This window comes from Hemiscyllium ocellatum, chromosome 10 (genome assembly GCF_020745735.1).
Source record: "Hemiscyllium ocellatum isolate sHemOce1 chromosome 10, sHemOce1.pat.X.cur, whole genome shotgun sequence".
NCBI classification, from domain to species: Eukaryota; Metazoa; Chordata; class Chondrichthyes; order Orectolobiformes; family Hemiscylliidae; genus Hemiscyllium; species Hemiscyllium ocellatum.
In genome coordinates, this window is record NC_083410.1 from 16,906,148 (window position 1) to 16,922,279 (window position 16,132).

At 39.8% G+C, this 16,132-nt stretch overlaps 1 protein-coding gene across 1 annotated transcript in view; it reads right to left on the minus strand.

Annotated features, from left to right (window-relative positions):
• Positions 1 to 9,027: 9,027 nt before the first annotated feature.
• The window catches only part of LOC132819256 (3-oxo-5-alpha-steroid 4-dehydrogenase 2-like), a 28,822-nt gene continuing 21,717 nt past the window's right edge, over positions 9,028 to 16,132 (minus strand). The window contains exons 4-5 of the mRNA XM_060830683.1: positions 15,680 to 15,830; positions 9,028 to 9,094 (exon numbers count right to left, since the gene is read on the minus strand). Coding sequence (XP_060686666.1) covers positions 9,028 to 9,094; positions 15,680 to 15,830 — 218 coding nt within the window. The remainder of the gene's footprint in view (positions 9,095 to 15,679; positions 15,831 to 16,132) is intronic.

Consider the following 16,132-nt stretch of genomic DNA (forward strand, 5'->3'; position numbering starts at 1 on the left):
AGCCACAACAACGAGCACCCGGGCTACAAATCTTTTCACAAAATTTGAATGTAGATGAGGGTAGGGCAGTTGACGTGGTATACGTGTACTTCAGTAAAGCCTTTAATAAGGCTCCACATGGTAGGCTGTTGAAAATGCAGAGGCATGGAATTGAGGGTGATTCAGCAGTTTGGATTAGAAAATGGCTTTCTGAAAGAAGGCAGCGTATGGTGGTTGATGGAAAATATTCAGCCTGGAGTCTGGTTACGAGTGGTGTGCCACAAGGATCTGTTTTGGGACACTGCTATTTGTCATTTTTATAAATGACTTAGACGCAGGCATAGGTGGATGGATTAGTAAATTTGCAGGTGACGCTAAAGTCGGTGGAGTAGTGGACAGTTTGGAAGAATGTTACAGTTTGCAGGGGGACTTGGATAAACTGCAGAATTGGGCTGAGAGGTGACAAATGGAGTTCAATGCAGCTAAATGTGAGGTGATGCACTTTGGGAAGAATAACAGGAAGGTAAAGTACTGGGTCAATGGAAAGATTCTTGGTTGTGTGGATGTGCAGAGGGATTTTGGAGTCCACATACATAGATCCCTGAAAGTTGCCACCCGGGTTGATAGTGCTGTTAAGAAGGTATACAGTATGTTAGGTTTCATTCGTGGATGGATTGCGTTCTGGATTCGCAATATCATGCTGCAACTATACAAAATGCTAGTGCGGCCACTTGGAATATTGTGTATGGTTCTGGTTGCCATATTTCAGGAAGGATGTGGAAGCACTGGAAAATGTGCAGAGGAGATTTACTAGGATGTTGCCTGGTCTTGAGGGAAGGTCTTATGAGGAAAGGCTGAGAGACTTGGGTCTGTTCTCATGGGAAAGAAGAAGGCTAAGAGGGGATTTGATAGAGACATACAAGATGATCAGAGGGTTAGATAGGGTAGGCAGTGAAAGTCTTTGTCCTAGGATGATGACATCCGCTTGTACGAGGGGACATAAGTACAAATTGAGGTTTGATAGATTTAAGACAGATGTCAGAGGCAGGTTCTTTATACATAGAGTGGTAAGGCCATAGAATGCCCTACCTGCCAATATAGTCAACTCAGCCACGTTAAGAAGATTTAAACAATCCTTGGATAAGCACATGGATGATGATGGGATAGTACCTAGCTGAGAATAGTTCACAGGTTGACACAGCATTGAGGGCCGAAGGGCCTGTTCTGCGCTGTATTGTTCTATGTTCCATTTTATCTGCTTTCTTTGTTAATAAGCTTTCTTTTTTCCTTTTGTCATTAAACTTCACACAAGGCCATAATTACTTCTTGTCAGTCTTCATGGTGGAGAACACGAATAATATCCCAAACATTCAAGATGGTGAGGGAGCAGAGCTAAGTATGGTGGCTATTGCTAAGAAGAAGCTGCTAGAAAAACTGAATTGCCTGAAAGTGAATAAATCACCTCGACCAGTTGGATGTCACACCAGAGTTCTAATGGAGAAAGCTGAAGAAGTAATGGAGGCGTTCGTAGTGATCTTTCAGGAATCACTAGGATCAGGGAGGGTCCCAGAGGACTGCAAAGGCAAAAGATGGGAAATTACAGACTGATTAGCCTAACCTCAGTCATGCGTAAGATCCTGGAATCCATTGTGAAGGATGAGATTTCTGACTACTTGGAAGTGTTTGGTAAAATAGGACAAAGTCTGCATTGTTTCATCAAGAGGAGGTCATGCTGACAAATCTGTTAGAATTCTTTGAGCAGGTTAGACTAAGGAGAGCAATGGATGTTTTCTACATGGACTTTAAGAAGGCCTTTGACAAAGTGCCGCACAGGAGGCTGCTGAGTAAGATAAGGGCCGATGGTGTCAGAGGCAAAGTGCTATAATGGATAGAAGCTTGATTGTCTGGCAGAAAACAGAGTAAAGATCAAAGGGTCCTTCTCCGGGTGGCAGCCAGTGACAAGTGGTGTTCTGCAAGGCTTAGTGTTGGGACCACTAGTTTTCACTTTATACATTAATGATCCACATCAAGAAACTGAGGACATTATGAATAGGTTTGCAGATGATACAAAGATAGGTAGAGAGACAGGTAGCATTGAGGAGGTGGGGAGGCTGCAGAAGGATTTGGACAGGTGAGGAGAGTGGGCAAAGAAGTGGCAGATGGAGTACAACATGGGAAAGTGTGAGGTCATTCACTTTGGTAGGAAGAATAGAGGCATAGACTATATTCTAAATGGGAAGAATATTCAGAAGTCTGAAGTGCAAAGAGACTTGGGAGTTCCAGACCAGGATTCTCTCAAGGTAAATTTGCAGGTTGAGTCAACAGTTAGGAAGGCAAATGCAATGATAGCATTTATTTTGAGAGGATTTGAATATAAAAGGAGGGGTGTACTTTTGAGGCTCTATAATGCAGTGGTCAGACCACATTTGAAGTATTGTGTGCAGCTTTGTGTGCCATAACTCAGGAGGGATGGACTGATTCTGGTGCGTGTTCAGAGGAGGTTCACGAGAATGGTCACAGGAATGAAAAGCTTAACATATGAGGAACATTTAAGGACTCTGGGTTTTCCTCAATGGAGTTTAGAAGGATGAGGGGAAATCTAATTGAAACATACAGAATACCGAATGGCTGAATAGAGTAGATGTTGGAAGGTGTGTTCATTGGTAGGAGAGACTAGGCCCCGAGACAGCCTTAGAGTAAAGGGAAGACAGAGATAAGGAGAAATGTCTTCAGCCAGAGAGTGGTGAATCCATGGAATTCATTGCCACAGAGGCTATGAAGGCCAGGTCATTGAGTAAATTTAAGACTTAGATAGATATGTTTTGCGTATAAAGACGATGAAGGGTTATGGGGAGCAAATGGGAGAAAGGAGTTGAGTAATGTATCAGCCATGATCGAATGGCAGAGCAGACTCAATGGGTTGAATGATCTAATTTCTGCTCCCATGTCTTATGGTCTTAAGTAACTGGGAAGAGAGCACATCCAGAGTGAAGCACAGTCTGAGTGTGTGTTTCAGGAGACAGTAAGATTAGCTTACCTGCTGTGGTCCACATAGGTAGGAACAATATAAGCAGAACAAGGAACAAGGTTCTGCTGAGGGAATGTGAGCCACTTGGCACTAAATTAATAATTTCCGGATTACTGCCTGAGCCACAAGCTAATTCGCAAATCATCAAGAAGACTGAAGAGAAAAATTTTCAACAGTTTGTGGGAGAAATAGGTTTGAATTTGTGAAGCATTGGCACCAGTTTTGGTGAAAAGGGGAAGCTGGTCTCATGGGACAGGCTCCACCTGAATCATGCGGGAACCAGAGTCCTGATGAATCACATAATTAGGACTGTAGATAGGGTTTTAAACTAAATAGTGGGGAGAGGGTTCAGTTGTATGGAGAATTAGGAAATCAAGTTAAGGAGAAGGTAAGAGTGCAGGTTAGTGATGAGATTAATTGTTACCAAAAAATGAAGCAGTCAGAATGAATGACTAGTATTGCACAAAGTAATGCACCTACAAGAATAGGAAAATTTGAGAATAGAATAAACTTAAAGGCTTTGTATCTAATACACAAAGCATTTGGAATAAAATTAGAGTCAACAGCACCAATAGAGACAAAAAGTTTTCATTTGGTAGTGATTACGGAGATGTTATTGCAGGGAGACGAGGTTTGGGAATTGAATATTCAAACATATATACTGTTTTGAAAATGTAGGCAGGAAGGGGGTAAAGAAATAGATCAATGTTGTATTGAGAAATGATATCTGCACTGGAGATCAACACTTAGAATTAGTATGTAGAAATAAGAAATAGCAAGGGAACAAAGTCCCTGGTAGGTGTAGTCTGCAGTCTAACTTGATGGGCACAGGATAAACCAGGAAATACTGGGGGCTTGCAAGAGGGGTATAGCAATAATCATGAGTGATTTTAATATGCATAAAGGCTGGATTAGTAAAATTGACAAAAGTAGCCTGAAGGGACAGTTCACTGGATGTATTTGAGATTGCTTCTTGGAGCAATATGTTTTAGAATTAGCCAGCTCCAAGGCTACTCTAGATTTGTAATTGTGTAATAGAGAGGGATTAATCAATGATCTCATAGTAAAGTATCTTCTGGGGAAGAGGGATCATTAGCATGCTAGAATTTCAAATTCAGTTAGACTGTGAAACTGGGATCCCATTCTCACATTCTGTAGTAAACAAAGGTTAAAGGTTAAATTAAAGATTTCTAGGCATGAGGTTAGATTTGGTCTGCGTGGATTGGGCCGGAAGACTAAAAGGTGGGACAGTGTGGGTGTTGGAGATGCTCAATTGCTCCCACCTAAAATATATTCCAGAAAGGAAGAAAGATTGTATGAGAGGAAAACTGATACTTGATTAAACAAGGAAGTTAAAGATATTATCAAGACAAAAACTAAGGCATACTATATTGCAAACGCTGGAAACTTTTAAATTGGTAAACTTTTAAATATCAAAAGGTTTACTGAAAAAGTTTTTAAAAAAGCAAAACTAAATTATGAAAGCATTAGTGCAGAATATAAAAATGGATGCAAAAGCTTCTGTAAGTTTATACAAAGGGAAGAGGATAGCTAAAGTGAATATTGGTCTCTTGGAGGATGAGATTGCAGAGTTAACAGTGGGAAACACCGATATGGCAGAGTCACTAAATCAATATTTTACTTCAGTTGTCATGTTGGAGCACATTAGTACCACCTCAATCGTAACAGGTCATGCAGAGGTTCTCAAAACGGAGGAACTTAGAACAATCATCATCACTGGGGGTGTTGGGGAAACTGAGCAAACTATTGGGATTGAAGGCAAACAAGTCTCTAGGATCTGAAGGCCTATATTCTATGGTCTTAAAGGAAGTGACAGCAGACATAGTGGATCCATTGGTTTTAATATTCTGTGGATTGGAAAAATACTAATATAAAATGCTTATTCTAAATGTGAGGGAGACAAAGTAGAAAACTATAGACAAGTTAATTTCATGTATTGTTGAGAAATAGTTAGAATCCATTATTAAGAAAGTAATAGCAGGACATTTGGAAAAGCAAAATGCAATCCGTCAATGTCAGCATAGTTTTTTTAGGCGAATGAACCAAAATTTGGCAGATGGAGTTTAACATGGATAAGTGTGAGGTCATCCATTTTGATCGGAGGAATAGAAAGGCAACTTATTAACTCAATGTAGAGAAGCTTCTGTGCTTCAGTGCACTGGGATCTGGGTGTCTTCGTGCATGAATTGCAGAAAACTAGTACGCAAGTATAGCAGGTACAAGGAAGGCAAATGGAATTTTGGCATTTATTGCTAAACAAATACAGTCTAAAAGTAAGGAAGTGTTGCTGCGCTTGTATAAGGATTGGTGAGACCGCATCTGGAATGCTGTGTACAATTATCACTGCTTTACTGGAGGTGGGATGTAGTTCTGTTTAGAGGAGGTCCATCAGATTGATTCTAGAGATGAGGGGCTTGTCTTGTGAACAGAGATTGAGCTGTTTAGGCCTATAATCTCTGCAGGATTGAAAGGAGATCCAATTGAGATATGCAAGATAACAAAAGGGGGTTGACAAAATAGATGTTCAGAGGATTTTCCTCCATCTGGGGCAATTGAGAACAAGAGGTCATAGTTTTCAGATAAGGGTGGAATATTTAAAACCGTATTTGAGAGAAGTAATTTCTCCTTATATGTCGTCAATTTATGGAATTCACTACCTCCAACGTGTGGTAGATGCTGGTTAATTTAATTAAATTATGGAAGAAATAGATTTTTCATTAGTAATGGGTTGAAGGGTTATGGAGAGGAAGCAGGAATGTGGAGTTGATGTAGAGTGGAGATCGGTCATGATTATATTGAATGGCAGTGCAGGTTTGAACTTCTGAGTTTCCTAGTTCTCATGTTCTTTAAGCTGTTTTACTGCTGAAACAAAATCTGTAGCATTACATGCTTATGTTAAAACCATAAGAAAATATGACCTGTCAAGGCAGGTTTTAATCTGGAATCTGACTGATCCAATAAAAACACCTATGGGATCATAATGGCACTACCATCTAATCTGCTCACCATCCTGACTTGGGAATTATATTATTCCTTCACTGTTGCTAGGTAAAAATTCTGTAATTGTCTTCTATAGCAATACTGTGGTTACACTGACCCCGCCATGAACTGCAGTATTTCAAGGCAGCTCATCACTGTCAAAAAGGGCAATTAGGAGGGGTTAAGAAATGTCCGCATCCTGCCCTTGATTTTAAAATCACAATGAATGCTTGTGTCGTTTTTTTCTATATCTTGGGGGAACTGTACACAATATTCCAAGTGTGGCCTGACTATGGACTTACAACAATTTGTCATAACTCCACTTTTGAATTTAATATTCTTAGAAATAAATCTGAGTTCTTTAAAATTGTTTTGCTGGCTTATTTGCTTGGATTTGTTTACTTGGATCACTGTTCTGCAATCCTCACATTCTCCCATTTATTTTTTATGTGGTGTAAATGATGTTTCCATTTGTCCCCTCACAAAGTGCATAACCTTACATCTGGTAAATGTTAACTACCTAGTCTGCAAGTTTTCTCGTACCCCTTTATGTTCTGGTACATTCTTCCTTTCTTGTCGATCTTCGATCACTTGCAAATTTTGATATTAAGCAACTTATGCCCAAGTCTAAATCATTCATGTAAATATGAACAGTAGTGCAGGCACAAGTTCTTGTAAAAGAATATTTTCCACCTTCGTCCAATACAAGGTATTACATTTATCTCCTACTCTTGTTTTAGTCCATTTCAGTAACTATTCAGCAATTTGATCATTAATTTTGCATGCTCTAATCTTTGTTATTATGAGCCTACCGTGTGATACAATCCACAAATGGAATCTAACTTTACTCTTGTAAACTTGGGCTAATGGTTTAAAACAGGGCAGCTTTGGTAACCAAATACATAACTATTATCTGAACATAATAGTTGTGTTGAGTGAGGTCAACATTTATCCTTTCTACTTTGTTTTCCATTTTTTGCTTTATTCTAAAAGTCACAAAAAGATCAGAGGTGAAGTCAACAGTTTAATTTATTTGCAAGGAATAAAATCAACAAACAATATCATTGCAAAAAAATGACATCATTTCATTTGCACATTACTTAAACTGCTCTGTAACAAAAAGCACATTCTGGAAAATGATCTAATTTCAAGAACATGAGGACTGGTTTAAGAAGGAGTCTTTGTCTTATTATTACTTACTGTAAAACCTGGATATCCAGTCTTTTGATGTTAGAGTTAGACATTTCACTAATTATTAGCTGCAGTCAAATTGTGCCTAATATTCAATGGTCAGGTGTTTCAGCAGTTTATTGTAATCACACTTTTTTTAAGCAAAGAATTGCAGCAATAAAAACAAAAAAGGATTGGACACAATTTGACTTGTTTGGCCAAGTGAGAGCTTTTAAGATAGATTCTCATCAATCCCCCTGAGAGATTTCTCACAATCTCACCAAACTTGCCTCATTAGCCACTTAGGAGGAAGTGAAGACTACAGATGCTTTAGATCAGAGTCGAAGAGTGTGATGCTAGAAAAACACAGCCAGTCAGGGAGCATCCGAGAAGCAGGGGAATTGACATTTCAGGCATAAGCCTTTCCTCCTCGGATTATAAGCCGCTCCTCGGATGCTACCTAACTGGCTGTGCTTTTCCAGCACAACACTCTCATCTCATTTACTACTTACCCTGCCTCTACCCTATTGCATCTACACATCCAATTCTCTGCTGTTCCCAGCATAAATTGCCACTCAGCAGATACCTACCGACAGATTGGCATCTCTTGTGCATGTGTCATCTTTTAAAGCCTGTTGTGAACCTGAATAAGCCCTTTTTGTCCTAAGCTGCCCAGCAGAGTTTCTGACATCTGCCTTAGATTTGACAGACAGGGGGAAAGTTGGAACCCAGGATTGCAAATAGGGACCTGGAGGTCCTGCTGTACATGTTGGTGCAAATGTGGGACTTCCTCTTCCCCAGTGGAGGTTATGACACCAGACCATGTCCGAGGTTGCAAACTGGGTTGGAATAGCCTTAACCATCTGGAAGGATAGCCAGCACTTAGGAAGAAAGTCATTGCACTTCTCCACTCTGTAAACAAGTGCAACTATCTGCTCTCCGATACTTCACACTCACTCATTCCAGCTGTATCTGCTTCCAACCACCTCACAACTATTATGCCCTTTGGTTTTGAAGCCTAAAAGAATAGCATGCAAAATGTAAGATAGACAATAACTGAATATGATTTGATCAAAAGCCTTGCTATAAAATGTTTTCCTTAATATTTTTGTCCAAAGAGAAAAGATCTATTAAATAGTCCTTCAACCTGAACAGTTTATTTATATATTGTGGATATGTTCGCTTAGCTGGGAATTCATATTGCAGATGTTTCATCCCCTTTCTAGGTGACATCCTCAGTGCTATGTAGCATCTTATGAAGCACTGCTGTACTGTGTTGGTTGGAATTTTATTTGGTTTTGTTCCTGCTGCTTCCGGTTTCCATTGGCAGTGTTTGGTATATTGGGTCTAGGCCAATGTGTTTATTGATGGAGTCTGTGGATGAGTGCCAGAGGATCTCAGAGGACAGTGAGAGAATTCCTCGAAGTTTGACACTCATCCATCACTAAACACATTGACCTAGACCCAATGTACCATCCACTGCAATGAACAACTTGAACTGGCAACCAGAAGCATCGGGAATAAAACCAAATAAATTCCAACCAACACAACAGCACTTCACAGGAGGCTCCACAACACTGAGGATGTCACCTAGAGAGAAGGCAAAACATGTGCAAACCAAATTCCTAGCTTGGCGAACATACCCATAACAACTACAACTGGAACCCAAGCTACAAATCTTTACACAAATCATTTATAATGTTAAGTTAGATCATTAGTAAATACATTACTAAAAATCTTATTTCTAGCAAAGCTCTTAATAGTCAAAATATGGTTTTGAATTAAGTAGATTAATTTTTGCAATCTGCAATAGAATAACTGAAGTCTGTTTGAGCTTTAAAATTGTTGCTTCAAAATAAAAAGGGAATTAAAATCTTCCTAGATTTTGGATAGTCCTGGAACTTCTCCATATAAAACCTGGGGAGAGAAAAATAAATGAAGTTGAGCAGCGAACTTTCACAATGAAATATTCTACAATATACTGAACACTTTTGCACAATGTTGAAATGATATAAGTCATTGAGCGAGGCAATGTGGCTCTACTAGTCAAAGTTTAGAAAGGGAATCAAATCTGTGCGCAACAAAGCCCCACAAAAAGCATGTGATAGCCACCAGACAGTTAATTGAGAATTTGTTTTTAAATGGCTACCTTGGAATCAAGGATCTTTGTTTATTTTCCTCCTCCCTAACCCAGTGGTACTGGTGCAAGTATTAACTATTACCATTGACAACAGTTAAAAATCAGCTAAATGCATTATAAAATATAGATAAGATGTGGTAACCAATAAGTAGTACTGGCCAGCTATTTTTCTGACTAATATGTTTCAGCAACAATAATCAATTTTTAAATTTTCACAAGTTAGCAACAAATGATCTAGTGGTGTATGCCATAAAAACTAAAAATACCAGAATTCTTTTGTGCCAAGTCAACGCACTATTTTAATTACTGCAAATTAAGGTGGTGTACTTATCAATGCTCTAGAAACTTAGAATCCTGTGAGTGAAAAGTTGAAGATTATACTGAAGGTCAGAGAGACAAGGACTGCAATTATCTAGATTATTCATAGTCTTTTTATCTTCGACCACAAGATATAGGCACATAATTAGGCCATTTGACTTATCACGGAGTGAAGGCAGGGAACCTCCAGCGTGGAGAGATAAATGGGAGAGGGGGTGGGCTGGGGAGAACGTAGCAAAGAGTACAATAGGTGAAATGGGGTGGGGATGAAGGTGATAGGTCAGAGAGGAGGGTGGGGGAGAGTAGCAGGTCTGTTTCAGTACATGGTTGAAGAGCTTCAGGGCACAGGAGATGACCTGGGGTTGCAGTGAGAAAGAGACTCATTGAGACGTCTGCTCCGCCATATGATCATGGTTGATATGATTTTCAACCCCGTTCTCCTGCCTTGTCCACATAACCCTTGATCCCTTTAGTACATCAAGAACATTGTCTTAAATACATTCAATGACTTGGCCTTCACGGCCTTCTGCGGCAATGGAGTTCCATAGTAAACCATCCTCTGGCTGATGAGATTCATCCTCGTTTCAGTTCTAAAGGTCCGTCCCTTCACTGAGGCTGTGCCCTCAGGTCTTCATCTCTCCTACTGATGGAAATACCTTCTCCACATTCACTCTATCCAGGACTCTTCATATTCTGTAAGTTTCAGTAAGATACCCTCATGATTAGATTAGATTCCCTACAGTGTGGAAACAGGCCTTCAGCCCAACAAGTTCACACTGACCCTCCAAAGAGTAACCCACCCAGACCCATTTCCCTCTGACTAATGCGCCTAACACGATGGGCAATTTAGCCTGGCCAATTCACCTAACCTGCACATCTTTGGACTGTGGGAGGAAACCGGAGCACCCAGAGGAAACCCATACAGATACTGGGAGAATGTGCAAACTCCACACAGACAGTTCGCCCGAGGCTGGAATCAAGCCTGGGACCTTGGTACTGTGAGGCTGCAGTGCTAACCACTGAGCCACCGTGCTGCCCTATCATTGTCCTTCTAACCTCTGAGTACAGACTCAGGTTCCTCAACCACTCCTCATATAATAAGCCCTTCATTCCAGGATCATTCTTGCAAACCACTTTTGAACTCCTTCCAAAACGAGCACATCTTTTCTTAGATACAGGGTCCAGAACAACTCAATATTCTAAATGCAGTTTGACTAAGACTTAAATACTGTTTCCCATGCTAACTTTTGTCTCAAGCCTGCTGCCCAGTCATTGTAATTAACCAGCGTGTAATATCATGTTTACATAGATTAAACTTGGGTCTCCAAGTACTTAACTTGACATTCCTACTAACATGCTACCCCTCAGTGACATTATGATGTTAGTTTCCACATGTGACGTGGGTCTTTGAAAGTGGAGTCCCAGGTAGCCAGGATAGTGAAGGCGGCGTTCGGTATACTTGCCTTTATTGGTCAGTGTTTTGAGTATATGGGTTGGGAGGTCATGTTGCAGCTATATAGGACATTGGTGAAGCCACGTTTGGAATACTTATTCAATTCTGGCCTCCGTGCTATCGGAAAGATGTTGTTAAAGAATCCCTACAGTGTGGAAACAGATCATTTAGCCCACCAAGTTCACTGAAGAGCAACGCACCCAGAACCATTCGTATAACCCTACATTTCCCATGGCTGATGCACCTAACCTACACAACCCTGAACATTGTGAGCAATTTAACATGCACATCTTTGGACTGTTGTGGGGGGAAACCTGAGCACCTGGTGGAAACCGAAGCAGACAAGCGATGGATGTGCAAACTTCACACAAACAGTCGCCTGAGGGTGGAGTCAAACCTAGGTTCCTGGCACTGTGAGGAAGCAGTGCTAAGCATTGAGCCATTGTACTGTTCCAGATTGCTGCAGGAGGAATGAAAGGGAAGAGGGTCTGCACCAGACAAGAAAAAAAAATGAATAACTTGAAAGTGTTGAGAAAATATTTACAAGGATGTTGCTAGGGTTGGAGGGTTTGAGCTATAGGCAGAGGCTGAATAAACTGAGGCTATTTTCTCCGGCATGTCAGAGGCTGAAGGGTGACATTACAGTGGTTTGAAACATCATAACAGGCATTGATAGGGTGAATAGCCAAAGTCTTTTACCCAGAGTGGAGGAGTCCAAATCTCGAGGGCATAGCTTTAAGGGGAAGGGGAAAGATTTAGAAGGGACCAAGGGGCAACCTTTTCACACTTGGTGGTGCTTGTATGGAAATGAGCTGCCAGAGGAAGGGTGGAGGCTGGGACAATTGCAATATTTAAAAGGCATCTGGATGAGTGTATGAATAGGAAGGGTTTAGAGGAATATGGGCTAAATATTGGCAAATTGGACTAGATTAGTTTAGGACGTCGGGTCAGCATGGATGTGTTGAACTGAAGAGTCTTTCTGTGCCGTATATTTCTATGACAATATTAACATCCAACTTTACCTCACCAATACAGTCTCTGTCAGTCTGTGTCTCATTTTCATCAAACTGCTTCTCTGACTTTCAGAGGGAGCAGAAATTTCTTCCAACTAAAACCGGAAAAACCAAAGTGATTAGCTTCAGTCCAGGTGCTAACTGAACTGTATGCTATCAACTCCATTAATCTTGCTGGAAGCATCTGAGGTGACCTAGACTTCACAGTTCTATTGTCATACTAGACCAAAAAGGAGTCCACATATCCACACCATCAAGATATCTACTTTTAGTTGAGCATTGTCTCGCCCCCAACCTCCACTGCTCTGCTGCTGAAATCTGTATCCATGCTTTTGCTAATTCTGTTACAACGTTCTTCTGGCCACCCTCCCAGTTTTACCCTCGAGATTTAAGGTTATCCAAGACCCAATCACTAACTTAAACTCAAAGCTAATGTATCAGTAGGTAATGCAGTTTTAAGATTCTCATTCTGGTTTTAACATCGTTCTATGACTTTACGCCTACTTTTCTCTAATCTCCTCCAGCCCTAAAATCCTTCAAGATAGTTATTAATCTTTTAAAAAAGTGATGGCCTTTTGAACATCACTCATTTTAAGCATACCAGTGCTGGTGGAAATACCTTCACCTGAGGCCCTAAGATTTGAACATTCCCTCCTACAACCACACTTTTCTCCTTTTATGTCGTCTTTAAAACCTGCATATTTGACCAAAGCTTTGGTCATCTTCAGTTATCTCCTATTGGGCCTGGTGCCAACTTTTGTTTGCTTATGCTCCATGAAGGGCCTAAGAATGTTTTAATATAAAAGACACAGATATTCTTGCAATGAGCACATAACTAAAGAGCATGGAGAAGCAAAAGAAAGTGGAATTATTACCGGAGTGGAGTGATCTGAACCGTAATCCTGAATACTATTAGAAACACTTAATGTACTTATGCAAATTTCTCAACATTCTAAGAAAACAATATTGAAGAAATTAGAGATGTATCAATTTCCATAGAAGAAACAGTACATTGATTTACCACATTCAGTAAAAGACATTTTAAAAACTGACCTGCTTAAAAAAAGACTGCAGCCTAACTGGTGTTCCCATAAATGAAAGGGCCACTGGTAGGTCAGATTTTCCAGAAAATTAGTCTGCAGCTGTAAACAATCCAATCTCAACTTCAGGTGTGCAAACTTTTGGGTTTCCTGAATATGGCATAACCCCTACCCCAATACTGGAGATTCAGGAAACACTTTAGCACTCAAAAAACAGATACTTCATGACTAAATTTTTACAACATTAACACATTTGAGAATTAATCGCAAACTGGAAAACAATTGCCTGACTGATGTCTGCTGAATTTTGCACCCCACACTTGCTACTTAGAGAGTCACACAGCACAAAAACAGACTCTTTTGGTCCAACCAGTCTTTACCAACCATAATCCTAAAAGAAACCAGTCCTACGTTGCTGCACTTGGCCCATATCCCTCCAAATGTTTCTTATTCATGTACATATTCAAATGTCTTTCAAAAGTTGTAACTGTACCTACATCCACCACTTCTGCTGGAAATTTATTCCACACACAAACCACACTGTTTAAAAAAAAGATTGTCCTTCCTCCCTTTTAAAAGTCTTTCTCCTCTCATCTTAAAATATGCTCCCTAGTCTTGAAATCCCTCACCATTGGGAAAAAAAACCACCTGCCACTCATCTTATCTATACCCATCCTGAATTTATAAATCTCTATAAGGTCATCCCTCAATGCTCAAGTGAACAAGTTCCCAGCCTATCCAGCCTCTCCTAAAATTCAAACTTTCATTCCCGGCATTATCCTGGTAAATCTTTCCTGACTTCTTTCCAGCTTGATAGTGTCCTTCCTGTAACTGGGCAACCCAAACTGAACACAATATTCCAGAAGAGGCCTCACCAACATCTTATACAACCTCAATGTGACATGCCAACTCCAATGAACTCCAAAGAACTAAACAATGAAGGCAATTGTGCTAAACACCTTAACGACTTTGTGTACATGTGACAAAGAATTATGTACCTAGGGTCAAGGCCTTACTTTTAATTGGAGAGAAAGTGAGGTCTGCAGATGCTGGAGATCAGAGCTGAAAATGTGTTCCTGGAAAAGCGCAATAGGTCAGGCAGCATCCAAGGAACAGGAGATTCGACGTTCAGGGCTTATGCCTGAAACGTCGAATCTCCTGTTCCTTGGATGCTGCCTGACCTGCTGCGCTTTTCCAGCAACACATTTTCAGTTCTTACTTTTAATTGTACAAGTTTGTTTTATCCAAATTAACCTCTATTTGCCACTCCTCAGCCCTTCAATAATCTCCTTCACTCCACAGCACCAATTTTGGTGTCATCTGCAATCTTACTAACCATGCCTTCTACATTTTCATCTAAATCATTTATATAAATGACAAAAGCAGACCAGCACCAATCCCTGTGGAACACTGCTGGTAACAGGATTTCAGTCCAAAAAAACAATCCTCCACCACCACCACCTTCTGTCTCCTGCCATTATCCTTTTCTTTTTTTTCCCCTCACCTTGTTGACTTGCTCCTCTCAATTGCACTTGAACTATTCACTGCATATGGTCACCAATCTGACCACTCTCTATAAAGATTTTTCATCTGCATTCCTTCATACGATTTATTAATGATCATCCTATGTTCATAGATTCTATTTTTATTCCCCTAGAAAAGTAAAATGTACTCGAAGCTTTCCATCTATTGAACACCTTCATAATTTAAAAGACCTCTATAAGGTCACCTGTCAGTGACCCATTATCAATAGGAAAGGAAAGAGCGAACAGCCTGCTCAGTCAGAGACACATGCATTTCAAATGCAGGCAAAATTGATTTTGCCAATGGATGCAGAAGTCATATTTACAGTCAGGCAAATCATTAAAAAGGAGGAGGCAAACAAACATGATACCATGTTCAAACTAGAGTAACTCTCAATGATGAAAAAAATCTGTTCTGATTTTTCTGTAACATCTTATCAATATTAAACATGTCTTGACACACCATACTCAGCAAATTGATTAAAGGCAAGTAAAGATGGACTTTTAATTTTAGATCCAAACTTAATTTGTTTTAGGCTGGAAACTTTTAAAATCTGCAAGTGCACAAAAATGTTTGGTTAAAATCATTGTTATTTATTACCGTACATGAAACATTTCAAAAATATAGAATGCCACTACATTAATATTGTTTAAATAAAAATAACATACACTGCCAGGGTAGGTTTTCTGTTCTTGATCCAGGACAACTACAACACCTGGTATGGCAAGATAAATTAGGCAGGGTGTAATGAATTTTCCCCAAGATAGACAATCACTTTTAAATGATACGTTAAGGTTTCTTCTCCACTCATTTGCCTTATTTGTTTTTGTCTCCAGTCCTAAGTTCACTTGCCTAGGAAATCCGTAAACACTCATGCACCAGAACAGCACAAATTGTACTTAATTTTATTGAATCTGTATGATTAAGACCATGTTCAAAAGAAGAAACTTGACTTAAGGAAACATAAAAATCAGTATTAACAAAAAAAGGTTGCATTTAACTTGTCAATTGTACCTGTGATGATAAATAGCACGAGATCCTAAGGATAGGGTTGTGAAAATAGCAAAAGCAAAGGCTGGGAAGGTCCAAGTGGCAATGGAATAACCAAACCACTCCACAATTTCACCAAAATAGTTTGCTGCAGAAACATATTCAAATAATCCTCCTAAAAACAAAACAAAAGTTATTGTTGTATTATTGCAGAGAACACAGACAGTGTACTTGTAAGACAGCTAAATGACAGCACAGGATGTGATGCTCCAATATAGAAAGAGTACCCCCCGACCCCGTCATCTTTAGGAGCACTTTGTAGTCAGCCAAGTGTCATGTTATAATCATGTAATTTAGCTGTGATATCAGTAAGCATAGGACCCAAGCTATGTGCACGTCTAAAATCTTATAACTGCCTTGAAGTTTATAAGCAACATTCTATACATCAGCCTCAACAAAAATCAGGTCTTCATGGTA